Source organism: Pangasianodon hypophthalmus, chromosome 29, assembly GCF_027358585.1.
Source record: "Pangasianodon hypophthalmus isolate fPanHyp1 chromosome 29, fPanHyp1.pri, whole genome shotgun sequence".
Taxonomy (NCBI): domain Eukaryota; kingdom Metazoa; phylum Chordata; class Actinopteri; order Siluriformes; family Pangasiidae; genus Pangasianodon; species Pangasianodon hypophthalmus.
The window spans coordinates 2,677,763-2,705,272 of NC_069738.1; the positions used below are offsets into that span (position 1 = coordinate 2,677,763).

At 40.0% G+C, this 27,510-nt stretch overlaps 1 protein-coding gene across 1 annotated transcript; it reads left to right on the forward strand.

Annotated features, from left to right (window-relative positions):
- The first annotated feature begins 460 nt into the window (after positions 1–460).
- LOC113523970 (uncharacterized) lies at positions 461–25,737 on the forward strand. Its single transcript, XM_053231427.1, has 7 exons — positions 461–612; positions 10,606–10,984; positions 11,178–12,813; positions 12,912–13,181; positions 17,037–17,453; positions 19,489–19,956; positions 25,183–25,737. Exons 2-7 carry the CDS (start codon positions 10,648–10,650, stop codon positions 25,652–25,654), a joined length of 3,600 nt encoding a protein of 1,199 aa, XP_053087402.1. The 5' UTR covers positions 461–612; positions 10,606–10,647; the 3' UTR covers positions 25,655–25,737.
- Positions 25,738–27,510: the final 1,773 nt, after the last annotated feature.

The window sequence follows — 27,510 nt, forward strand, 5'->3', positions numbered from 1 at the left end:
AGAAACAGTTCACAGCTTCATGCCTGCATTTAGAGAAAATAAACAACTCTTACAATCCCCTACTTTCTGCTGAAAAAAACGTGCAGGGATTTTTTGCATGGCGTTGGAGATTTTTTTTTTGTCTAGGACAAAAGTTTCATATTGAACAGTTCATAATTAACATTAACCATTAAGACCATGCAGTCTAATTGTGTATTCAGAGATTCTACATATATGGGCTAATGTCTGCGAGTGTAAAGTAAAAAAGATAAAATGACAATAAAGTACAATATGGCATATATTAATAATCTGGCTGAATAAATGAATGTTTCAGTTTTAGAGCTACAAACTAACACACCTTCAACATCATCACAGTCTCCTAGCTTCACTATGAAAAGCAGTGAGCTCAGACAGGTGTGTGTCATTAAACAGCCTCCTACTTCATCCTCTATATTTCCGGATTCCGTCCTCTATATTTCCGGAGATCTGCTTTTATCATTTTAATGCACAGTTTTCTCTTAGCCAGCTGTGGAGAGCTGAACCAAGCAGGACAAAAACTTTTCTACTCTTTTATAAAAAACTTTTATACTCTGTAAACCTTATTCAGCGTGTGTGTGTGTGAGCGGAAACTGGGTAAGTGTTACAGTTTCCGTTTTGTCACTCTTTCCTGGAAACAGAGCACGATTTCTTTGTCTTTCTTTCTATCCAAAAGTTAGTTTTTTCCTTGTAAAATAAGTTTAAAAGGAATTAATTTAGATAAATTCCCAAACTCAGTGGTTCTCTGGTGAGTTGTGTACATGTATTTGTACATGTATTTGGTCAGGAAATGAATTGGACGGTTTTTTGACCCGTGAAATGCTTTACTTTCGTTTTCTTACATCTGCTAAAAATATTTCTTTTATATAAAAAATTTCCGATGAAACTTTTGGAGAGTGCTGTCTCACCCTAAGACTCTGTAACAGCTGTACAGCTGTGAGCTTTAAAGCAGGTTAGTGTGTTAGATGTTATTGAACAGTGAAATGAAAAAAAAAAAAAAGCTGTGAGACCACGTTATGAAGCACACGTGAAATCAGTCCAATGGAGAAGTGAGACGTCACGAGCGGGGTGACGTGACCAACCAGGAAGCATAAAGCGCATCCGGCAAACACACGTTAGCTTCTGGTGAAGCGAGTGCCTGCAGGGATGCAGGGAGTATGGCAGAGAGATGCAGCATCTCGTTCCCTTCGGGGAACCATGGTTACATATGTAACCCAGAGACGTTCCCCTTCAGGAACTCAAGCTGTGTCAAAATGCTTTGGGAACGAGAATACCCACTGCGACATTATGAGCAAGTCCCTGTCTGTGTGTATCTGGCGAGCACATCAAGACGAGAGAACTCTAGACCCTGGGGTAGATGTCAGGTCGAAGTCGTAGAAATGGGGAGACGAAGAGGACCAGCCTGCCGCAGCACAAATGTCCCAAAGGGCCACGCCTACTGACAAGGCCTTGGAGGCCGCCATACCTTCTCTCACTCCCCTCACGGCTGTGAGAATCACTTCGATACGAGCAGGAGACAACTGTGCCTGCATCGTTGTCGAATCCCACACCACACTCACATAAGTGGTCCTCTGTAGTGGATAAAGCACACTTTACGTTTAGCCGTAACCCCAGCTCTTTCATGTGGGCGAGGACGACGTCTCGATGCCGAGCCACCATCTGCTCTGACTGAGCTAGAATCAACCAATCATTGATGTAATTCAGTATGCGGATCCCCTTAAGGCACAAAGGAGCCAGGGCAGCATCCACACACTTGGTGAAAGTGTGGGGTGAGAGTGACAGCCTGCTTCCTGGAAGGGAGGAGGACAAAAGGCTTGCAGTACCACGGGGCCTGGAGAAGAAGTGGGCACTTTAGGGACACACCCGGGTCTCGGGTAAAGGAATGCCCCAACCATGCCCGGGGCCCTATCCTCCTGAGAGAGGATATAGCAAGCAAGACGATAGTCCTCAGCATGAGGAGCTTATCAGAACTATCTTCATTGGGTTCAAAGGGGGCATTGCACAAAGCCTCCAGAACCACCGCCAGGTCCCATGAGGACCCCTTGGTGCACTGTACTGGCCTCAGCCTCCGGGTGCCATGGAGGAAATGTGTAACGAATGGGTGTCTTCCCAATGACTGACCACCTAGAAGGGCGTGGCAAGCAGCTAAGGCCACCATGCACACCTTCAGAGAGGAGGGAGATAACCCTGCAGAGAAACACTCCTGCAGAAACTCCAGAACTGTACCAACTGGGCAGTTGACTGGGTCTTGCATTCGCTGTCCGCACCAAGAAGTGAAAAGTTTCCACTTCAAGGTGTACAGTTTCCTCATGGCGGGAGCTCTGGACTGGAGTATGGTCTTAACAACCTCAGTTGAGAGACAGGATGCTAGGAGCTGTGCCCCCTCAGGGGCCACGCCCACAGCTTCCATAACTCCGGGCAGGGGTGAAGGACTCCGTCTGAGAGAGGAGGTCTCTCTTGCTCGGAATCTGCAGTGGAGAGCCGTCGAGGAAAGATACAAGATCCGAGAATCATATTCGGGCCGGCCAGAACGGGGCTACTAGCAGAAGCCGGACCCTGTCCAGGCGTACTCTCTCCAGAACTCCCGGGAGCAGAACAATCAGGGGAAAGCATACAGACGAAGCCTCGGCCACGTCTGCACCATGGCATCCAGCCCAAGGGGAGCTCGATGCATGAGGGATTACCAGAGTGGACAGTGTGTCGTTTCCTGCGACGCAAATAGATCCACTTCCTCCTCCCTCCAGAGGAGCCCCACCACCTCGAAGTGGAGCCTCCATTCCCCGGGCCCAGGATGTCTGCTCCCTGATTGAGGTGCCCAGGGATGTATACCACTCTGAGTGAGAGGAGCTTTCCCTGAGCGCACAGGAGGATCTGGTGTGTCAGCCTGTATAAGGGCCACGAGCACAGATTCCCCTGTCAGTTCATATAGGAGACCACCGATGTGTTGTCTGTGCAGACAAGCACATGATGTCCCCTTAGGTCTGGAAGGAAGTGTTTTAGAGCTCAAAACACGGCCAGCATCTCCAGGCAGTATATGTGCCACGTGAGATGATGGCCTTCCCATAGACCCTGGGCAGAGCGGCCACTCATGATCACTCCCCAGCCCGCGACGCTCTCTTCCCGGGTCTGGCGATATGAGGAGCCAGACGGCCTGGGCTGTTCCCGCTCAGCAGCCCCAAAGACCTGGGAACGGCGAGGGAGGAAGTGCTGGAATGCCACCGCCTGCCTCTTCGCCCAGGCAGACATGCACCGGCCTGACCTGCTGCTGTATAAGCTTTGCCAACCAGGCCGGACGTCAGTCTTACTGGCCTGGTGGGAAGCCTTGGGGCCTTCAGGGACGATGCTGAAGACGGGGCGAGATAGCATATCCGTTCTCATTCAGCCCTGTAATGTTTGAGTAATTCGAAACTGTAGGGCTGAAGAGTCGGAATGAATACGGTTTCTCCCACGATCTCGCACTTTGTCGTGGAGATCGGGGAAAAACAGAAGGCCCCGTCATGAAGGCTGTGATCTAGCTCCTAGGAAGCTCTCGTCCAGCTTGCTTTTGGAACGAGCATCCTGCTTCTCGGCCGGCCAAATGATATTGAGCTTGGCTACAGCGCGAGTCACAACCTCCACGAGCTCCTCATACGCGAGGGACTGTGGTGGCGAGCCCACAGTCTCCTCCGTGTTGACGCTCATCACATCAGCCTCTTTGGAGGAAGACAGATGAAACGCCTTTTTTTTTTTTTATTTAGCGGGTGAGGACCGAGATAAGGACGAGCCCGTGTCGGATCCCTCCGCTAAATCCACTTGCGATCCCCACGATAACAGTCTCCGCTGTGCCTCGGCAACAGCGGGACCGGACCCAGCAGTATCGCGGGAGCAATGTTAGCAATGAGCAATTTTTATCAATTTATGACAAGTTCTAATACATTATTGTTTCTCTAGTAACAGCTCATTCCCAAGGACTTGAATGGTGGATGCTATACATAATATAAGGTTAATAAATTTGTTGTTTAAAAAAAGGTATAATTGGTGAAGTTATGAGACATTCATTTAATGATTATGGGAGGAGTCTTTGTAAAATTCAGCAGGTTTTCCTAAAAGGAGGTTAATTCCTGTTATGGATATTATAGGAACTTTTCAGTTGTACCTCCACCAACCTCTCTTTTTTATTTTTCACTTTAAGTTGATAAGCAGCTTGTCATGTTGCTGAGTAACTGGAAAGTGCAAACTCTTCTGTCCTAAAAACTCAAGTCTTGTGTACGTTCCATAATAAACAGTACAATAAACAGTTAGTCATTCACAAATCACTGTGGTATAAGAGGAATATACAATACCAACTGAAAAACGACTCAAAATACTTCAATACTTTTATCGTATAATGTATTTGTTAATTTCACTGGGCCTCATTCATCAAACTTTTAATAAAAGTTGTGTATAAATGTTTGTGAAAGCCAAACCAAACAAAAATTTTCTTCCAGATGTACACAGTTTTCTCTTTACTCATGTGCATATGTTGATCACTCATAAAGTGCAAAGCACGTGCTTGACCCAGCTCAATTACATTTAGTGATGCCCCAAGACTCCATAAAAGGTCAAGTGCACAGGCAGCTGGGAGCATGAAATGAAAGATCAGGATAAAGGCTGCAAGGCAGAAGTGGAAATTATTCTGACTCAATTATGCCAATAAAAATATTTAACAATGTATACTATTAATAACAATAAGCGAGTGCTAAACCTTTCATCAGTTGAGGTGTTTGTTTAGGGCTTATGGCTCTGTGCAGACAGACCGGCTCATCCTCCATTTCTACACCACCATTTCTTTTGTTATATTGGAATGATTAGTTTTATTTGTCTTAAATGATGGGTTTGTGTTGGCTCCCTTTCTTTATTTTTTTATATTCTTTAATTAATGCCAATAATATAAATGTCTGGTTTTCACAAAATGTTCTAGATGATACTCTTTGTCCCTGACCTAGTGTGATGTGAATAGACTGTTTAAACGACTGAACCCCTGCAAAGCCGTGGGCCCGGACGCTGTCTCCCCCTCCACCCTGAAGCACTGTGCCAATCAGCTGTCTCCGGTGTTCACTAACATTTTTAACACCTCACTGGAGACCTGCCATGTGCCAGCCTGCTTTAAAACTTCACAGATTATTCCAGTCCCTAAAAAGGTGAGGATCACAGGACTTAATGATTACAGACCCATTGCCCTGACTTCTGTGGTCATGAAGTCTTTTGAGCGCCTCGTCTTGTCCCACCTCAAGGACATTACAGACCCTCTTCTGAATCCCATGCAGTTTGCCTACAGAGCCAACAAATCTGTAGACGACACTGTAAACATGGCCCTCCACTTCATCCTCCAGCATCTGGACTCCCCAGGATCCTATGCCAGGTTACTGTTTGTGGACTTCAGCTCTGCCTTCAACACTATCGTTCCCATCTCTGCTCTGAGACAAGCTCTCTAAGCTGAACGTGCCGGACTCATTGTGCAGGTGGATCACAGACTTTCTGACAGACAGACGGCAGTTTGTGAGGCTGGGGAAGCATGTCTCGGACTCCCGGATCATCAGCACTGGATCCCCCCAAGGCTGTGTCCTCTCTTCTCTGTTATTCTCCCTGTATACCAACAGCTGCACTTCTAGTCACCAGTCTGTTAAACTTCTGAAGTTCGCAGATGACACCACCCTCATCGGCCACATCTCTGATGGAGATGAGTCGGCCTACAGAAGGGAGATGGACCGTCTGGTGTCATGGTGCAGCATGAACAACCTGGAGCTCAACGCTCTCAAGACAGCGGAGATGATAGTGGATTTCAGGAAGGACCCAAGCCCCCCACCCACCCGTCATCCTCCGTGACACTCTGGTGACCTCTGTTGAGTCCTTCCGCTTCCTGGGTACCACCATCACCCAGGAGCTTAAGCGGGAGCAGAACATCAGTTCCCTTACCAAGAAGGCTCAGCAGAGGCTGTACTTCTTGCGGCAGCTGAAGAAGTTCCACCTCCCCGTGAAGATGATGGTCAACTTCTACACTGCCATCATCGAATCTATTCTCACTTCCTTCATCACAGTCTGGTTTGCTGCTGCCACGGCCAGGGACAAGGCCAAGCTGCAGCACGTCATTCACTCCGCTGAGAAGGTGATCGGCTGCAGCCTTCCATCACTCCAGGACTTGTACGTCTCGAGGACCCGGAGACGTGCAGCCAGGATTGCAGCCGACCCCTCTCACCCCGGACATGTACTCTTCCAGCCACTCCCCTCTGGCAAGAGGGTCCAGTCCATCAGGACCAGGACCTCATGCCACAAGAACAGCTTCTTCCCCGCTGCAGTCAGCCTGCTGAACAGTGCCCCAATTCCCCTCAGGTGACCCCCCCCCAACCTACTGACAGTCACTCTCCCCTCTAAATTGTTTCTGATTCTGATTTACATTAATTAGTCTACTTTAGTCAGTAAATTTGCACACACTCAGGAGCAAGATACAAACATTTCCGAGTTTACAGGATTTTCATGAATACCAAATTTCATGTGTAAACACTCATATGAACGATTTACACACAAATCCGTTCATATCCAACTTCATTAATGCTGAATAATTAATATTTTCTGAAAGCACAATAAAGCCTTTAATTGTTGTAATTATTCTTATGAATAAGAAAAACAAACAGAAACCTTTTCCCGAATTTGATCTCAGATTTAAAAATAGAAAATTGAGTAATGCAAAAGTAAATGGACCCTTTATAAACACATTACTGAGGCAACTTATTTCATTCCTATGTTGAAAAACACACAAAGAGGAATACTTGTGTATTTGAACATGTGAAATCTGTAACTAATTTGTAAAAATTCATTATATGTTTTTTCTATATCTTGCATTTGTTGTGCTTTTTAAAGCATTCTTGCCATTACTAAAACAAATCCCCCGCAATCTTTTGCTGAAATCTTTTAGGTGTTGACTATTTACATGTGAAGGAAAAGTTTATATCATATCTTAAAGAAGCATGGCTTACCCTTTTATTAAGACTGCCTGAAAAATAAGCAATTTGTGAAAATGCATAACAAGTATTTGTTATATTTTGTATTGTATCAGAATAGGGTTAGGAGGGAAGGATTGGGAGATTTTGTAAATCTTATCATCAAAGAAGATGGTGAAGCCATCAGCACTAAGAGAAAGGTGGAAAAAGGAGATGGCAGGTTGAGAAGTGAAGAGAAAAATATGGAGCTTGCCTATATCAGAGAGGAGATAATTCCTGCCTTCCTTTGTAGAACGATGTCTTATCAGCTGTCATGTCAACTTTGACAGAGGATAGTGGTATGAGAGGAGATCAGCATCAATTTGTGATTTCTTCCACTTTTTCTCAGCTGGTCTTAACTGTCTCTGATTACTGCTTAACAGATTTGACAACCAAGGAGCAGGGTGTGAAGGCTTCCTAGGTTTGGAGGAGACAGGACAGAAGAGGTCAATGGATGAAGAAAGTGAAAAGACGAAAGTAATGGTGGCTCATTTAAGCAGTAAAGGAAAAGGAGTCAGGGTGTGAAAGGGTTGGTAGGATCCTGGAAGAGGGAGGAAGGAGAGACTGAATAGAGATTGTGGCAAGCAGGAGAGCAGTATGAAGAGTGTGTTTCTGCCAGGCCAGGGAGAGTGACAGTGAAGAATACAAAGTGATAGTCAGATGCTGTGGGGTCCTTACCCATTGAAGGATTACATTTTTGGGGGAGACCCTTCGTTGGGTAAGTTTGTTTTCCTTGTTTTGGCAGTTGTGGCATTAGTGTGCTGATTGCATGCATCAGGAATTTGCTGATTCGAGAGGCTGACCAGATTTTCCCATGCCACACGGCTACCTTTGAAGTGCGCACAAGGGTTGTTGCTGTCTTGCTTCATTATTGCTTTATTTGAGTTTGGTTTCATTCAGGTGTATTTGTTGTTGTTTAGTATTCGACTCGGGGGAGACTCTTAATTTTTGCTCTGTGGCCTGAGTTTCTGATCAATGGCCTGCATTGCTACCATGCAGTTGGAGTTGTCAAGTATGCGGCTAATTGAAAACAACTCTGTATGTTTAGTGGTGATTGCTTACTCCATTTCTTTGCTTGGTTTTGTGTGTGTTTTTTTTTAGTTTTTGGTGTCTGGAGTTGTTTATTTCATATGTTAAATGGTATTTTTCTGTTTTTGTTTTTTTTGGTATTATTGAACAATATCAGTAGGTTTTGTCAATTTATTTACTGAGTGTTTGGTTTATTTCAGTAGCTGGGGATCCATGGCAGAATGGCCTTACCTCCCCTCTGTTGGTGGTGGAGTGTTTCCTCACCGTGTGCTGTGATTAGCACCCTATTTTGAGTGTGTAAAGTGTGGTACATGAGTGCATGGTTTTGTGTGTGTGTGTGTGTGTGTGTGTGTGTGTGTGTGTGTGAGGGGAGTATGATACTTACAGATATTTCTTCTTGCATCTATCTCTTCTGCTGGTAAGCCTCAGCCCTGTGTTTTGTTGACCCTTGGTTTAAATAAATACCTATTTTCTCTTTTTTTTTATTTTAGTGTTTTGTGACTGAGAGACAGCTGTGGCATGTGCATTTATTCTTTGATGACCTGTGATTAGATTTTAGTGTGTTTGGGCCTTGAAATATTTAAAGAAAGTGTAAAATAAAAAATAAAGTGTCTCTATTTTTATACTCTTTTGCCCTCATTGCAGAAATGAATCGGTGTGACCTAGGGCTAGTTTGTGCTCTATCAACTATTTCCCCAGGTGGAATTCCCAGGGTGGTGTAGTCTATCATTCCCTGAAATTTTAAGGTCAGTATTTATATAGTACCATCCTCCCCGGTATCGCCACAATCTGGCGTAGTCAGCAGGATCCTGCTGGTTTAGAGCAGAGACGTGGGTAATTAATTTTTTTCTTTTTATTGTATTTATTATCTTTATGAACTATATTGATAAATTGTGTTGGGAGATTTCTGTTTGTTTTTGTTGACAGAAGCAAGGCAGTGGTGACCCTCCAGTGTTGTAGGTGAGGTGATTTGTCTGGTTCCTGTGGATATCCTGGCCTTCCTTTTATTTATTTCACTTTTAGTGGTAAATGGTTGAGCGGTCTGTAGAAATAGAAGATGAATTGCATGAATTGAGAGAGCTGATAGTTCAAATAAAAGCAGATAATGAAAGGTTACGGCAGGAACGGGTTCCGGTTGCACAGCCTGGTCCAAATATTGAGTTATCTGGTGTTCCTGCCCCCCTATCTGTAAACTCTCCACTGGTTGGCACCAGTACATCCACAACTGACCAATTTGTTTTTATTCATAAGGACAGAAAGTGTCCATTAATATGTTAGTGGAGGAGGCTCAGGCCTGTATGCAAGCTTGTCATCTTTTCACCACTGACCCAGCATTTTTTTTTGTTTGATCATCTCGAGGGTGAGGCGATCAGGAGATCAAATATTGTTCGGGTGAAGAACGGTGGGACCCAGATAAAATATTGGTGCCTTGCGTGAATTCTGTGGTTGTACGCAATTGTATGTAGCTTTACAGGAGTCTTTTTCTCCAGGTGACAGCAGGATGGGGATACTTTACTTAGTTGAGTGCAGGTGAGGTCATCTCCGAGGTTGGTGCAGCAGTCTCTGTGTAGCGGCATGCTGAGGAGACAGAGGGTTAGTAGCGGCAGCTTTTAGAGAGCCCCAAGCGCAGCAGGGGGTAGAAGGGGACCGTCTTCCCCACTGATGTCGCCTTCTGAAAGCAGAGAGAGAGAAACAACCATTAGTGCAGGCTCCCTGGAGGGGGGTCCCTGGAGGACTAGTGATTAGGCCTTGGCGCTCTCATCCCTGGCCAGGGAACCAACCCCAGCCATTGGGGTTGCATAGACTCCCAGTGCCGGTCCAAAGCCAGGATAAAATCGGGGAGTGTTGCATCAGGAAGGGCATCTAGCATAAAAAAAACTGTGCCAAATCAAATATGCTGACCAGTGATACAATGTGGTGACCCCTAACAGGAGCAGTGGAAAGAAGAAGAACAACAACATAGTATTTTTTAAAAGCAATCTTCGATTTCTTTGTATGTGCCTAAGATTTTTGCACGTTACTACGTGTTATCCATCTGTTGACCTTACAGTATTCCATGACAGGGAGCCTGCTGAGCATTCCTTACTATGTCCTTTATTTAGCAGTTTGCCCTAGTGTGAGTGTGGTGACCATCTCTGAACACCTTTCCATTCAGTCCTAAGGTGTGTTCCTCATGACATTGTGACAGAGCTTATTCAGGTGACTCTTGCTGTCCCTTTGAACAAAGTAAACACTAAAGTCTACCATTTAAATTCCATTAATGACCAAGGATTGTAACCCAAGAGGTCCATTAATAAAGTACTTGTAACAAATAGTCTGACTGGGGAAGAGTAGAAATGTGAAGATAGTAGATATTATTTGTTTACTTTTGCAAAGTTCTGTAAACTGAATTCAAGAACACTTCAGGAATAGGCTGGATGTTGTCAAATGTTGTTGCGTATTTTAATGGATTGTCTTAGTTAACCAAACTTATTAGACTAACAATATATATTTACATGAATTCAGAATTATGTTAATGAATGAAATACTGTACATTTACTAATAGGTGTATTTCTTGTCATTTCAGTGATGGAGGAGTTCATGAATTTGAAGAACTGACGGCATCAATATGGCTTCTTCAAATCAGCCTGCAAGACAGTATGTCAGAGATGCTCGTGAAAACCTGGTTGGACGGCTACAAAACCTGCCTCTTATTGTTGAAAAACTTCACCAAGAGAATGTTTTCAATGGCAATGAAGTTAGTGAAATTGAGGCAGAACCAGAAAAGTACAATAAAACCAGGAAGATACTGGACTGGGTCTTCAACAAGGGTGAGGAGGCCTGTTATAAATTTCTCAGAATACTGGATCGTGAGAGGAAATCGGTTTTGCCAAAAACTCCTGAACTACATACATGGATTTGCTTGTTCTCCTTTAGAGATGAGGCTGAAGATCATTATATTCAAGGTAAGAATGCTTGAGATATGCACATGAATGACTAATAATAAATTTACTCTGTGTACACAATGCACATGATAAAAGAAGTATCTTAAATATTGTGGTAAAGGTTAAATCTGCAATCTCACTAAAAGACACTAAACTGTATAAATACTGTGAGTTATTCCCACCAATAATGTTTTCATTTTACCTGTTATTTTAGGACCTGTCTCATGTCATCAGCTGCAGAAGGATTTGAAGACAAGAACAAAAGAAAATCATGGTCAACAGTGGAAGCAAAGCCTGCAGTTCTATGGAGGAAAAGTACAAAAAAACTTCACCTTTATTCCTCTGGTGTTGGATACAGACACAGAAAAGAATACACCCCATAACAAAATCATGCTCAAGAGAAAGAAATCTAAAAAGTCCCGTTCAAAAAAGATGAAGGCCTACATACCAAGAGACACACGGGGAAAATCCCCTGAAGATTTGCTTAATAGCAGGGAGAAGAGTATCCTCATAGTAGGAAAACCTGGAATTGGGAAGACAGCAGTTGTTCAACAAATGTTGCATCACTGGGCAGAGAGACATGACAGAAACCTTGATTTTGTGTTTTACTTTGATGAAAGCACACTGCCAAATACCTCAACTATAGTTAGCTTAGAAAATCTTCTGCTTAGCACATTTTTAATGTCAAATCCACAGCTTAAAGAAAGTGTTGAAGAAATTTCACAATACCTTCAAGAATATTCTGAAAGAGTCACCATTGTTTTTGATGGAATCAGAGATTTGAGGGACAACAAGATTTTGCTGGGGATCATGAAACATGAACTTCTGCCTGAAGCAACGATTGTTGCAACATGTAGGCCTGAAGTAGAGGATGAGTTCTCTGACTGGCCAACATGCAGAGTCTACGTTCAAGGTTTCAGTGAAGAGTCAATTTATGATTTTTTTAGGAAAATATCAGATAATAATCCAGACTTGGTAGACAGTGTGATAAACAATCCTGCACTCTTCAGTCTCTGCCATGTCCCTATGTTTGCTTTTATGGTGGCAGCCTGCATTGCATACTACACTTCTGAAGAAGCACAGAAGCCATGCACAGCTAGTGAGCTGTATGTGCGAATTTTTCGTCACTGTCTACAGAGACATGGAAATAAGAAATTGCCGGAATTAGATGGACACATTAAAAACTGCAGAGACACGGTGTTATCTTTAGCAGAGAGTGCTTTCAGTGCAACCAAGTTAAAAACGAATAACCTGGAGTTTGATTATGATGAGAAAGGCATTACTGGTGCTTTCTTGAAGTCAGTCTCAGATGTGTCACCAGCATTTGCCAGGACATTTTGTGCATTTCTTCACAACACAATGCAGGAATTTTTTTCTGCTCTCTGGCTTTTAGAAAAAACAGAAATACTTGATGATGTACTCCATCTGTGCCAGAATGAAGACAGTAATCACATGAAGCATGTAATTCCTTTTCTCTGTGGACTTCAATCACAAACCAACGTTCGTCTTCTGAAGTGTCTCTTTCCATTGAACAACGTCAAGAAAAACATTGATGGTTTCTTTGAGAAGGTCTTAAACACTTTCCTCTGTGGTCAACCAGATGATGAAAATGTTGCCTTCATATGTCAGTGTCTGTATGAATTTCAGTTACCTGAAAGCTGCTGCTCATTTCTAGAGAGAATAAACTATCATCTAGATTTGAGTGAGGAACGTCTCGACCCTTACACATGCTGTGCTGTGTCCTATGTAATCAGCCAATCCAGAAACAAACAGGTTCATCTTGATTTGGAGAACAGTGCTGTGTCTCTCTCAGGGCTGAAGACAATTCTCAAACATTCACAATATCTAAGGTATTAATAATTCAATATACTGTATATAATGTATGTAACTGTATATTAAATGAAAATGATATAATTTACTCACAGATGGTGTTTTTTTTGTCCCTCAGTGATTTATCAACAACACTCTGTCAGGTGTGGACAGTTTCCTTGAAACATGAGCAGTTGGATTATTTGATACAGCTCCTGCAATTACTGGGGCATGAGCTCCACCTTCTGATGAGCAGTGATACAGGCGTGCTTGAGCAAGCTGTAAAAATCATAACCCGAAGTGCAGAACAAATAAATCTCTATCTACACTGTGATAAAGACCCACACCAGCTCACAAATGATCCTTACAACACAGTGTTCTCGTGGCTGCCACACAGCGGCTCTCTCAAGTAAGTAACTCAAGCAACAGATATGTACTAAACCTAATTCCCAAAATGTATTTATGTCCAGGAGCTGCAGGAACATCTAGCAAGTACTGGTCACTCCCTGCATATGGTAACAATATCTCATATTCTTCACACGTCTGGGCTGAGGGCTAGGGTGGCTAGACGGACCTTTCTCAAAAAAAAAAGAAAAAAAAAACAGACCATGTGGCCAAGTGTTTTATTGTCTGATGAAATCAAGATTATACTTTTTGGCCAAAAAAATTCCTAAAGGTATGTTTTGGACAGCATATCACTGAAATAAACGTGGAGTGAAATATGAATAGCTCCAAAAACCAGTCAATTTTGGAACAAAATCTTCAGGCTTCTGCTAGAAATCTGAAGATGAAGAGAAATGTCACGTTTCAGCACAACAATGACCCAAAACATGAGAGAAATTTTTTTAATATTTGCTAGACCATTGCCTTTAAACCCAAAATGCAGAGGTAGAAAATGCAGACTGTAGAAGGAAGCAGCTTTTTTTCTTTGCAGTTAAATGTATTATGATCAGGATAGTTGTTGCTGAAGATGAATGATAAAAAAAAAAAAAAGACCATTTAAAATGCAAAATTTAATAGGGATCTAGTTCAGGGGTGTTGAACATACAGCCAATGGGCTGGAACCGGACTGATAAAGGTTTTAATCCAGCCCACCCGATGAATTTAGAATCCGTGTTCTATATTATAATCACCTTGTGAACCATAATTAAATCGAAAAAACTCTTTTAGTCTTTTTTTTTATTCTATTTTATTCCACTATGACTGGCAGTCTTCAACTGGTAAATTGCAATCCAGATGAAAACCTGGAAATATTTCGGCAGACTGAACAGAGTACTTGAAAAAGTACCGTAGCACCAAACGCATAAAACAACAGCCCGTACTTTCATTTTGTGGCTACTCAATCTGCGTCCGCTGCCCGATTTGTGCCACGCATGCGTGGCGCAAATCGAACAATGGATGCAGCTCTGGTAGCGATGCTGCTGCCTGGTCTGTACCATGGATGCACAAAAATGTCACATGTTATGAACCTTAGTTTAGCTCATACATTAGAACAGATTGGTTATGATACTATACATTTCAGTTATATTTCAGTTATAAGATATAAAAACGAAAACTTGCAATACAAACTTTTATAATAAGATTAAAAGCATAAGGTCTGTTATTCTGAAGTGACTAGTATCTTGCTGCAGTCACAAACATTTTTTTGCTGAACAACCTCACTAATACTCCTGAGATACTCCAATGAGTTTAATCAAACTCTGATTAATATTGTTTAAATCAGAGTAATACTGTTCACAATACATCTGAAATGTAAACAATAAAATGAGGAACAATAAAGTGCAAACAGTAAAAATTTCCTTCATCACATCCAGAACCTTCCATCTTCTATAGACGAGCTGGTGGTCTGAAACTGCTTTCTGAAAGTGTAGTCTGTTATAAACCTTAAAACAGCTCGCCACAGAATCGGATGAAAAACGCTGTGTATAAATCTCAGTGTAAACTGATTCACTGTGTTAGTTTCTCAGACCGGTGTCTTCAGTAAACATTTCTCCTCTATGATAAAACTCTCACATTTAATAGCGAGTTTCCCCTGTGCTTCTTGTTTGCATCACACACTGCGATATGATCATGATACTGTATAATGGATTTATTTACAGAAATCTACAGTCATGGTATTGTGTTAATATAAATATATTATATAAAGTGTGAAGCTTCATAACGGCTGTAGTTCATTATAATATCCAGTTTAATCCTGCAGGATCACACACTTTACTTTCTCTTTCTTCTAACAGACTCCCAATAAACACACAGTGTAGTGATGTAAACCACAGCAACTCAATAACAATAAACACTAGAGCGTCGTCTTCAGTGACTGATAGACTTGTGAATTTAAACACGGTACACTGAAGTGCTTCAATATAAGATATATTCAATATAATGCTGCTGAATACAGACGAGTGAAACACTTCAGAAACAGTTTCAGTTTATAATTAACTGCACGAGGTTTATTTTTCCCCAGCACTTTTCAAGACAAAGTTATGTAAATGTTATCTTTTATAATACTTTTATTCGTACAGTGAAACACAGAACTCACATTGTTTTTGGCCCTTCTTTGCTGTCTAATTCAGCAGATTCTGGTGTTGTTCATGTGACAGCGCCTGCTAGAGGACACGGTCATGTTACATGCAAGTATAAATACTTCACCCTGTGCAAGGACGTACATGTAGAGATGTGCACGCAGAAGTATAAATCAGTCCAGAGGATGTCACACACAGCAGAATACAAAACTAATGCAAGCTTTCAAACCTAAATCAGCATAAAGACATCATAGACAAAGTCTCACACCATATGACAAAAGGTCTGTGAGATAACATGGTAGAAGGACTTAGCTAAAGTCTCAGCAGTGTGATTGTTTTTTCTTCTTTTGGCTGTTAGTTCCCTCGTCTTTTTGGCAAAAAAGATGTTCCAGTAATAAAAAAGGGAGAGGCAGTTTATTTTTTTATTGATTTTTTTTATTCTGTGTCACTTGTGTAAAGAGAAAGTGGCCACAGTGTGAAGGATAAGCTGACTGAGCACTCATCTGCTATGTTTACAGCTCACTTTACGTTCATTCATCACTTCATCCATAAAATATCTTGCCCATGAGATAAACAGTGCTGTCTGCTCTGATGCCTTCTGTGTGAAGAACTTTTTTGTGGACTTTAAAGAGACAATACTGTTCATTATTTGATCATATCATACTTACTTATTTATTTAATATTTGCCTGAAATGACATTCCATCATTTATTTGAGTGTATTTCGAGCCCAAAACATGAATCTCAGCATGACATATTGTGGTTGCATAACACTGTCAGACAGAGGCACTGGACTTAATACTGCTCCTCACTCAAGCTGATATCACACAGGAAACATGTGCTTAAGTTCATAAACATTCATAATCATAATGTCCTTAAAGTGAACAAAGGTGGAAGAATGTGGGGGGAAAAAGTTCATAATCATATCTAACTGATACACACCTCTCTTTTATTCAAACTGCACACAGCAGGCGTTACTGTACCATAAATTGAGGTTTAACGTGCAAGTTTCTGCAGTTTCCTCAGACTTGCTTTAGTGCTCTGTGCACCACGTCTGCTAAAAGCCCTGTTTTACTTATGTTAATTATTTATTATTATTGTTAAATCCCGTCACAATCGCATCTATTCAATAAAACTCTGAAGTGTGAACTACATGCAGGTGATGTTAATAATCTGAAAGACACACTGAGAAAATCAGCTTAAGTCCACGTGTAACCTGTCTCTGAATCCACTTCACTTTCAGACTTCTGTCAGTGACTCTGTTTACAGCCCAGTATGAAGATTCTCACAGTATATAATATTTATGCAGTAACTGTACAGAGATGATTGTCTAATATCGTTGAGTAAATATCTGTGTTTCCTTCAATATCAGGAAGAAAACACGTGATAGAGCATAAACGTTACTACTAGCCAAGTACTGTAGCGTTTCTTTTAGTGTCCCTAAGACACTCTCTGTGTTCTAGCAACAGCTCCTTAATATTTTTACTCAACGAGAAACAGAAACTTTAGTGACTCGTCCACAGTTACAGTTTCTAACATATCAGAGGCTTTAAGATAGAGACTACAAACCACTTGTGTACGTCTCTCTGCACATCTGCCAAATGCCATAAATGTAAATGTTTAAGAAAAAAAACAGGTCTCCAGGAGAGAGAGTGTGTGTGTGTGTGTGTGTGTGTGTGTGTGTGTGTGTGTGTGGTGTTCTCTATGTTGTGTACTGTAATAATGTGAATCTTTCACTTTTCTCGAGGTTTGACTCTAAAGAGGGAGACAAAGAACAAGAAAAGAGATGGAGAACATTTAAACTGGATTTGTGTCTGCAAGCAGTTCTACACCAACCACAAAACATCCAGCAAACAGTGCAGAAAGTGATCCCTTATAATTATAAAGAAGAGAGTGATTTCCTGCTGGATCTGTGCTCACGTGTGAAGCAGTATGAGAGTGACACAGGCAGAAGTGTCCTTCCAGCATTGCTGCCAGTTTACCAGTCAGTTCCTGAAGTCTGGTCCATAAAGCTCTCAGAGAGAAAAGCCTCCCTCCTCCTAGAAGTGCTGAAACTCCAAACAGAGAAGAAACCAGTGGAGCTGAGAGACTGCTCAGATGAAGAGAGTGAAGTGAGGAGTTTCCTTCAGTGTCTGCCCTACATCTCACAGCTCTGGTTTAAAGAGTAAGTTTTTACAGTTTTCTCAGACTTGCTTTAGTGCTCTGTGCTCCACAGCTGATAAAAGCACTGTTTTTGTTTTGAAGTGAAATATTCCTGCAGATAAATATCACCATTTTTAGAATAAAATATCTGGTTCTGAAAAGGAACAAAATGAATTTGAGCTTAATCTTTTATGTCGTCAGTCCTGAAATGTTAACAATCAGTTCAAAGCCTGACTTCATTCTATTTACTGTTAACTTGTTTCTTCTAATAAAATTTTGAAATCTAGTATTTTTTCTACTGGAATCTAATAATTCCTGAAGTGTTGTGATACAGTGCAGCTTGTTATAGTATGCAAAGTGGACGAAGGGAATGCAAAAAGAAAAAAACATCTACACATTGATTCATGGTTATTAAGTAGGGGTGTAACGATATTTGATTTGTTTCATGATACTGGATTCATGATTGGGTTCAATTCGATTCTCAGAATATTTTGAACAAAATTTGAATGAAGAAAAATTCTGTCTGAAAAGATTCCTATTACAAGAAAGCAAATATAAGATTATTGAATTATTGTAAGATTATTCAATCTGTTTCTAGACATATTAAAAACTGAAATTAATTAATTTTTATTTTTTCACTCGCAGTAGTTAACTGCACCGTAATCCATTGTGCACACTTTCTAAACACTGTGCGCTTTATTTAATTACTTTATTAATAAACTTTATATATAATACCTTTGTAATCAGACCTGGCAGATTGCTACAGACCAAACAGGCTTAATAATGAAGAGAGCTCGAGAGCAAACGAGACTCAGCAATCCGAGATCTTTTCTTCTTTTGGCCGCTTTACATCCAGTGTGACATGTTAGCGTTCTCATCATCACCGTTTGGTAAAAAAACAAATTTCAGTAATCAGTCAATGGGAGAGATTGCTCAGCTTGGCTAAGAGGGGGCGTGGCTGAGAGGGGTGTGGATTTCAGTAGGGATTCGGTAGCTCTTGAACTAGGCTTATTCCAATAATTATAAAACATTAAAAAGTTAATATCTCTTAAAACGAAACAAAAATCACCAGAACTGTAAATTCGCCTATTAATAACTGATAAGTGAATGCTCTTGTTGCTGTTACTCTCTCCTGACCACAATCACACAATCGCTTAGAAAAAAATTGCTATTAGATATTTTAGTGAAATCATTCAGCCCTACTTTTAATTAGCTATTTTAATCTTTTTTAAATATTAAACTGATTCCAAAGTTTTTTATTCTGTGTCACTTGTGTGTGTAGTGTTCTCTATGTTGTGTACTGTAATACTGTAAATCTTTCACTTTTTTTTTTAATGATTTTTTAAAATAATTTGATCTGTACCTGAAGTCTCGGGACACAGTGCAACTTGTTAAAGTAAGCAATATGGAAAAAGGAACGCAAAAAAGGCCAAAAAAGATTTGTGTTTAAAGGCAGTGGTCTAGAAGTTATTATTGTTAAATCCTGTCACAGACGCTTCTATTCAATAAAACTCTGAAGTGTGAAGTACATGCAGGTGATGTTAATAATCTGAAAGACACACTGAGAAAATCAGCTTAAGTCCACGTGTAACCCGTCTCTGAATCCACTTCACTTTCAGACTTCTGTCAGTGACTCTGTTTACAGCCCAGTATGAAGATTCTCACAGTATATGATATTTATGCAGTAACTGTACAGAGATGATTGTCTAATATCGTTGAGTAAATGTCTGTGTTTCCTTCAATATCAGGAAGAAAACACATGATAGAGCATAAACGTTACTACTAGCCAAGTACTGTAGCGTTTCTTTTAGTGTCCCTAAGACACTCTGTGTGTTCTAGCAACAGCTCCTTAATATTTTTACTCAACGAGAAACAGAAACTTTAGTGACTCGTCCACAGTTACAGTTTCTAACATATCAGAGGCTTTAAGATAGAGATAAATGTAAATGTTTAAGAAAAAAAAAACAGGTCTCCAGGAGTGAGAGTGTGTGTGTGTGTTTGTGTGGTGTTCTCTATGTTGTGTACTGTAATAACGTGAATCTTTCACTTTTCTCGAGGTTTGACTCTAAAGAGGGAGACAAAGAACAAGAAAAGAGATGGAGAACATTTAAACTGGATTTGTGTCTGCAAGCAGCTCTACACCAACCACAAAACATCCAGCAAACAGTGCAGAAAGTGATGACATATAACTATAAACAGAAAGTGATGCCAGATATTGAATATTATGATGAAGACGAATATTATGAAGAACAGAGTGATTTCCTGCTGGATCTGTGCTCACATGTGAAGCAGTATGAGAGTAACACAGGCAGGAGTGTCCTTCCAGCATTGCTGCCAGTTTACCAGTCACTTCCTGCAGTCTGGTACATAAATCTCTCAGAGAGAAAAGCCTCCCTCCTCCTAGAAGTGCTGAAACTCCAAACAGAGGAGAAACCAGTGGAGCTGAGAGACTGCTTAGATGAAGAGAGTGAAGTGAGGAATTTCCTTCAGTGTCTGCCCTACATCTCACAGCTCAGGTTTAAAGAGTAAGTTTTTATAGTTTTCTCAGACTTGCTTTAGTGCTCTGTGCTCCACAGCTGATAAAAGCACTGTTTTTGTTTTGAAGTGAAATATTCCTGCAGATAAATATCACCATTTTTAAAATAAAATATCTGGTTCTGAAAAGGAACAAAATGATTTTGAGCTTAATCTTTTATGTTGTCAGTCCTGAAATGTTAACAATCAGTTCAAACCCTGACTTCATTCTATTTATTGTTAACTTGTTTCTTCTAATAAAATTTTGAAATCTAGTATTTTTTCTACTGGAATCTGATAATTCCTGAAGTGTTGGGATACAGTGCACCTTGTTATAGTATGCAAAGTGGACAAAGCAAATGCAAAAAGAAAAAACATCCAAATCTACACATTCATATATCGTTATTAAGTAGGGGTGTAACAATATACTCTCATCATTATTCGATTCATGATACTGGATTCACGATTGGGCTGAATTCGATACTCAGAATATTTTGAACAAAATTTGATGAAGAAAAATTATAACTGAAAAAAACTTTTTTGTTTCATTTCTGAATCATAAACAATGCAAAACAGTGTGTATTTTTGTCTGTATGAAACTAAATAAATCAAAAATTGCTATAACCGTTTATAGGTTTAATATTGTAAATAAAATGTACTACAGGTTTACTATATCTTAAAAATAAATAAATACATTTATAAATTCTCCCACAAAAGACTGAATAAATAAAGTCTCCGACGCGGGGAAATGATGGACTGAAACATAACTCCCCTACTCCCCTACTCCTGAAGAAACCCACTCTAGATCCCTCTGTCATCAGCAACTACCGACCGGTATCACTTCTCTCTCTTCTTTCTAAAACCCTTGAACGGTCTGTCTATAATCAGCTGTCTTGCTATCTCTCACAGAACAACCTCCAAGATCCCAATCAGTCTGGCTTTAAACCGGCACACTCCACAGAGACTGCCCTTTTGGCCGTCACTGAGAAGCTACATGCCGCTAGATCAGCCAAACTGTCTTCGGTTCTCATCCTCCTTGACCTTTCAGCAGCGTTTGACACGGTGAACCACAAGACTCTCCTATCCACCCTCATGAGTCTTGGAATTCGTGGTGCAGCATGGCAATGGTTTGCTTCCTACCTGGAAGATCGGTCATATCAGGTAACATGGAGGGGATCCACATCTGCTCCTCGCAGACTCTCCACTGGTGTTCCACAAGGCTCAGTACTTGGTCCTCTCCTGTTCTCCCTCTATACCCGATCTCTTGGTGCGGTCATATCCTCACATGGGTTTTCATACCACTGCTATGCAGATGACACTCAACTCATCCTCTCCTTCCCTCCCTCAGACTCTCATGTTTCTGCTCGGATATCAGCTTGTCTGGCTGATATCTCATCATGGATGACAACTCACCAGCTGAAACTTAATCCCACCAAAACTGAACTGCTGTTCATCCCATGTGATTCATCCCCATCTCAGGATCTCGCAATCTCGCCTTCAGTTACCGCACGCAACCTTGGGGTAACCATGGACAATCAACTGTCCTTCTCCTCTCACATTGCTAATCTAACTCGCTCATGTCGATTTCTCCTTTATAACATCAGAAGAATTCGTCCATTTCTTTCCTCACAGGCCACACAGGTGCTTGTTCAGTCCTTTGTCATTTCGAGACTGGACTACTGCAACTCACTCCTGGCAGGTCTGCCTCTGAGCGCCATTCGTCCTCTGCAACTGATCCAGAATGCAGCTGCACGACTGGTTTTCAACCTTCCTAAATTTTCCCACACCACCCCATTGCTGCACTCCCTCCACTGGCTTCCTGTAGCTGCCCGCATCAGATTTAAAACACTGATGCTTGCCTACAAAGCCAAAAACGGACCAGCACCCACTTATCTCAAGGCACTTATCACACCTCGAGCGCCACCACGCTCCCTCCGATCCTCTAGCACTGCTCGACTGGTCCCTCCATCTCTCAGGGTACAAGGAAGGCATGCATCGAGACTCTTCTCTGTTCTGGCACCAAGGTGGTGGAATGAACTTCCCCTAGATGTCCGAACAGCTGAGTCACTGGCAGTCTTCAAACGACGGCTAAAGACTTACCTCTTCATAAAATACTTAAATTAGCACTTTCACAAAAACAAAAAAAAAAAAAAAAAAAAAAAAACTCCCAACAGAGTTTTGGACTGATGGTATTCCTAGTTTGTGACCTACCGAGCCAATATCAGAATGTATTTTTGATAGACTTCAAAGCACTATTGTAAGTCGCTCTGGATAAGGGCGTCTGCCAAATGCCATAAATGTAAATGTAAATAACGAGCTCCGTAGCAGAGCCTGAGGCGTCATTTTAACCGGAAATAGAGCTCCAAAGTCTATCTCCTGGTAATGGTGCAGACTCTCCATGAAAGAGTGTGATCATGTGACCAGCGTGCTCTCTATATAATTTAACTCTGAGTTGTGCAGATTAGGACCTCTGCTGTTCAAACAGTGTAAATGTATTAGATGTATAATTAATAGAAAGCTGATTTCCATGCTGTGATTTGCACATTTCAGCGATGCACATCGTCACGTTTTAGCATCACGATGCATCGTTACACTCCTATGAGTAAGTTCTGTGTCCTGCTCTTCATATTACACGTTTATTTCAATGCCTGATATCGTCTCATCCCTTTACCATCATATTAGTCTTTTATTTTTAAATCATCTCTTGTGTTTATCATCGATCATCTTCAGTAACTGCTTTATCCTGATCATATTACATCTGATAGCTTAAAAGACTATTTCCGTCTTCAGTCTGCATTTTCTATCCCTGATTTTTTTCCACCTTAAAAACAAGTGAATGTGTTTAAAAGCAGTGGTCTATACACTATTGAAAACCCGTCTCAGCCGCTTCTATTCAATAAAAATCTGCCAACCTCTGAAGTGTGAACTTCATGCAGGAGATGTTAATAATCTGAATGAATCACTCAGAAAATCAGCTTAAGTGCACGTGTGACCCGCGTCTCAATACGTGTAACTTTGTCTGTGTAGATGCTGTAACTTTTGCACTTAAAGGGGAAGTTCACCTTTTCTCACATTTGAGGACTTCTAAATATTTATTCAGCGATTTCTAGTCACCTCAGACAGCTTTTAAGTCACTACATGCAGTTTTAAGATTTTTATATTTTTTCTCCATTAAAGATTGTTTTCAAAAATAGATTATAATCAGATGAATTTATGACACTGAGTGCGGTAACTGAGTTGTCGATGTCCATTTTTTCAAAACTTAATTTTTAAAGATAAAAAAAAAAAAAAAAAAAAAAAAAAAATCTACTTTTCTTCATGGTGGTCTATGTATTCCTGTCATGATTCGATCTTTTCTCTTCTTCGTAGTTCATATTTTCAGGGTGCTGGAGGTGGGACAAACCACTCCGGTTGTTGATTGATTTATTGTAATTAGTTTTAACAAATTATTTAAGCTATTGATATAAAAACTGCCTGAGGTGTCTAGAAATCGCCCTACAAGTGCTTAGAAAGGGTGAAATGTGAAAAAGGTGAACTCCCCCTTTAAGTGACTCTGATTACGGCTCACAGTGAATATTCTCACTATTTTTTAGCCCTGCAAAAAATGACATCAAGTTTAAATATCTTTAACATAGTGAAGGTATCAAGTACTTCCTATTACAAGAAAGCAAATATAAGATTATTGAATTATTGTAAGATTATTCAATCTGTTTCTAGACATATTAAAAACTGAAATTAATTAATTTTTATTTTTTCACTCGCAGTAGTTAACTGCACCGTAATCCATTGTGCACACTTTCTGAACACTGTGCGCTTTATTTAATTACTTTATTAATAAACTTTATATATAATACCTTTGTAATCAGACCTGGCAGATTGCTACAGACCAAACAGGCTTAATAATGAAGAGAGCTCGAGAGCAAACGAGACTCAGCAATCCGAGATCTTTTCTTCTTTTGGCCGCTTTACATCCAGTGTGACATGTTAGCGTTCTCATCATCACCGTTTGGTAAAAAAACAAATTTCAGTAATCAGTCAATGGGAAAGATTGCTCAGCGTGGCTGAGAGGGGTGTGGATTTCAGTAGGGATTCGGTAGCTCTTGAACTAGGCTTATTCCAATAATTATAAACATTAAAAAGTTAATATCTCTTAAAACGAAACAAAAATCACCAGAACTGTAAATTCGCCTATTAATAACTGATAAGTGAATGCTCTTGTTGCTGTTACTCTCTCCTGACCACAATCACACAATCGCTTAGAAAAAAAATTGCTATTAGATATTTTAGTGAAATCATTCAGCCCTACTTTTAATTAGCTATTTTAATCTTTTTTTAAATATTAAACTGATTCCAAAGTTTTTTATTCTGTGTCACTTGTGTGTGTAGTGTTCTCTATGTTGTGTACTGTAAAACTGTAAATCTTTCACTTTTTTTTAATGATTTTTTAAAATAATTTGATCTGTACCTGAAGTCTCAGGACACAGTGCAACTTGTTAAAGTAAGCAATATGGAAAAAGGAACGCAAAAAAGGCCAAAAAAGATTTTTGTTTTACCGTAAAGGCGAGTGCTTGTGTTTAAAGGCAGTGGTCTGGACGTTATTATTGTTAAATCCTGTGACAGACGCTTCTATTCAATAAAACTCTGAAGTGTGAAGTACATGCAGGTGATGTTAATAATCTGAAAGACACACTGAGAAAATCAGCTTAAGTCCACGTGTAACCCGTGTCTGAATCCACTTCACTTTCAGACTTCTGTCAGTGACTCTGTTTACAGCCCAGTATGAAGATTCTCACAGTATATGATATTTATGCAGTAACTGTACAGAGATGATTGTCTAATATCGTTGAGTAAATATCTGTGTTTCCTTCAATATCAGGAAGAAAACACATGATAGAGCATAAACATTACTACTAGCCAAGTACTGCAGGGTTTCTTTTAGTGTCCCTAAGACACTCTCTGTGTTCTAGCAACAGCTCCTTAATATTTTTACTCAACGAGAAACAGAAACTTTAGTGACTCGTCCACAGTTACAGTTTCTAACATATCAGAGGCTTTAAGATAGAGACTACAAACCACTTGTGTACGTCTCTCTGCACATCTGCCAAATGCCATAAATGTAAATGTTTAAGAAAAAAAAAACAGGAGTCCAGGAGAAAGTGTGTATTTGTGTGTGTGTGTGTGTGTTGTTCTCTATGTTGTGTACTGTAATAATGTGAGTCTTTCACTTTTTTCTCCAGCTTTTACTTTACACAGGGAGAGAAAGAACAAGAAAAGAGATGGAGAACATTTAAACTGGATTTGTGTCTTCAAGCAGCTCTACACCAACCACAATACATCCAGCAAACAGTGCAGAAAGTGATGACATATAACTATAAACAGAAAGTGATGCCAGATATTGAATATTATTATGAAGATGAATATTATGAAGAACAGAGTGATTTCCTGCTGGATCTGTACTCACATGTAAGGCAGTATGAGAGTAACACAGGCAGGAGTGTCCTTCCAGCATTGCTGCCAGTTTACCAGTCACTTCCTGCAGTCTGGTACATAAATCTCTCAGAGAGAAAAGTCTCCCTCCTCCTAGAAGTGCTGAAACTCCAAACAGAGAAGAAACCAGTGGAGCTGAGAGACTGCTCAGATGAAGAGAGTGAAGTGAGGAATTTCCTTCAGTGTCTGCCCTACATCTCACAGCTCTGGTTTAAAGAGTAAGTTTTTACAGTTTTCTCAGACTTGCTTTAGTGCTCTGTGCTCCACAGCTGATAAAAGCCCTGTTTTTGTTTTGAAGTGAAATATTCCTGCAGATAAATATCACAATTTTTAGCATAAAATATCTGGTTCTGAAAAGGAACAAAATGATTGTGAGCTTAATCTTTTATGTTGTCAGTCCTGAAATGTTAACAATCAGTTCAAAGCCTGACATCATTCTATTTACTGTTAACTTGTTTCTTCTAATAAAATTTTGAAATCTAGTATTTTTTCTACTGGAATCTGATAATTCCTGAAGTGTTGTGATACAGTGCACCTTGTTATAGTATGCAAAGTGGACAAAGGGAATGCAAAAAGAAAAAAACCAGCCAAATCTATACATTCATTCATCGTTAGTAAGTAGGCGTGTAACGATACACTCCGGTCACGATTTGATTCGATTTGATTCATGATACTGGATTTATAATTGGATTCAATTCTCAGAAAATTCTGAATAAAATTTCAATGAAGAAAAATTGTGTCTGAAAAAAATCCTTTTTAAATTTTCAATCATAAACAATGCAAAAGAATGTGCATTTTTGTCTGTATGAAACTAAATAAATCAAAAATTGCTATAAATCGAGCTTTAACATTTACATCGTCAGCTCAGACAGTTTTTAATATTTTTATCTATTTTTTTATATAATCAGATGAATTTGCAGCTCTAAGTGCAGTAACTGAATTATCGAGATCAATTTCCTCATGAGTTAATTTTTAAAGAAATCAAAAATCCCAAAAATCTACTTTTCTTTTCGATGGTCAACATATTCCTGTCCTGATTCGATCTATTCACTTCTACATGATTCATAGTTTCAGGATTCTAGAGGCGGGACAAACCACTCCAGTTTTTTGATTGGTTTATTTTTAACTAGTTTTAACAAATTATTTAAGCAGTTGATATAAAAACTGCCTGCGGTGTCTAGAAATCACAATACAAGTGCTTAGAAAGGGTCAGATGTGAAAAAAGGTGAACTTCCCCTTTAAGTGACTCTGATTACGGCTCACAGTGAATATTCTCACTATTTTTATTCCTGCAAAAATCACATCTTAGCAAGTTTAATTACTTAAATATAATAAGGTTTATCTAGTACTTTCTATTACAAGAAATCAAATACAAGATTATTAAATTATTGTAAGATTATTAAATCTATTTCTAGACATATTTTAAAAATTCCAATTTATCTAATTGTATTTCTTCACTCGCAGTAATGAACTACATAGAAATCCAATGAGCACACCTTCTATACACTGTGCACTTTATTTAATTACTTTATTAATAAACTGTATTTATTTATAACAGCTTTGTAATGACAACAAGCAGATCACTACAGACCAAACAGGCTTATAATGAAGAGCGCTCGAGAGCAAACGAGACTCAGCAATCCGACTTCTTTTCTTCTTTTGGCCGCTTTACCTCCAGTTTGATGACTTAGAGTTCTCATCTTCACTGTTTGGTGGAAAATAAATTTCAGCGATTGCTCAGCTTGGCTGAGAGGGGGCGTGGCCAAGAGGGGGTGTGGTTTTCTGTAGGGAATCTGTAGCTCTTGAACTAGGATTATTCCAATAATTATAAAACATTAAAAAGTTAACATCTCTTAAAACAAAACAAAAATAATCACCAGAAATGTAAGTTCACCTATTAGTACTGTCTAAACACTGGAAGGCTGAGCCCACCCTGAGATTTTGGCTTTTGCAGGTGAGCTTTAGAGATCCTAGGAGTTTTATAGTTCCAGATGTAAGAGAGTATAACTGAGTCCAGATTTTTGAAAAATGCAGATGTTAGAAAGATAAAGAAATCTGGGAAGGGACACCATTTTGAT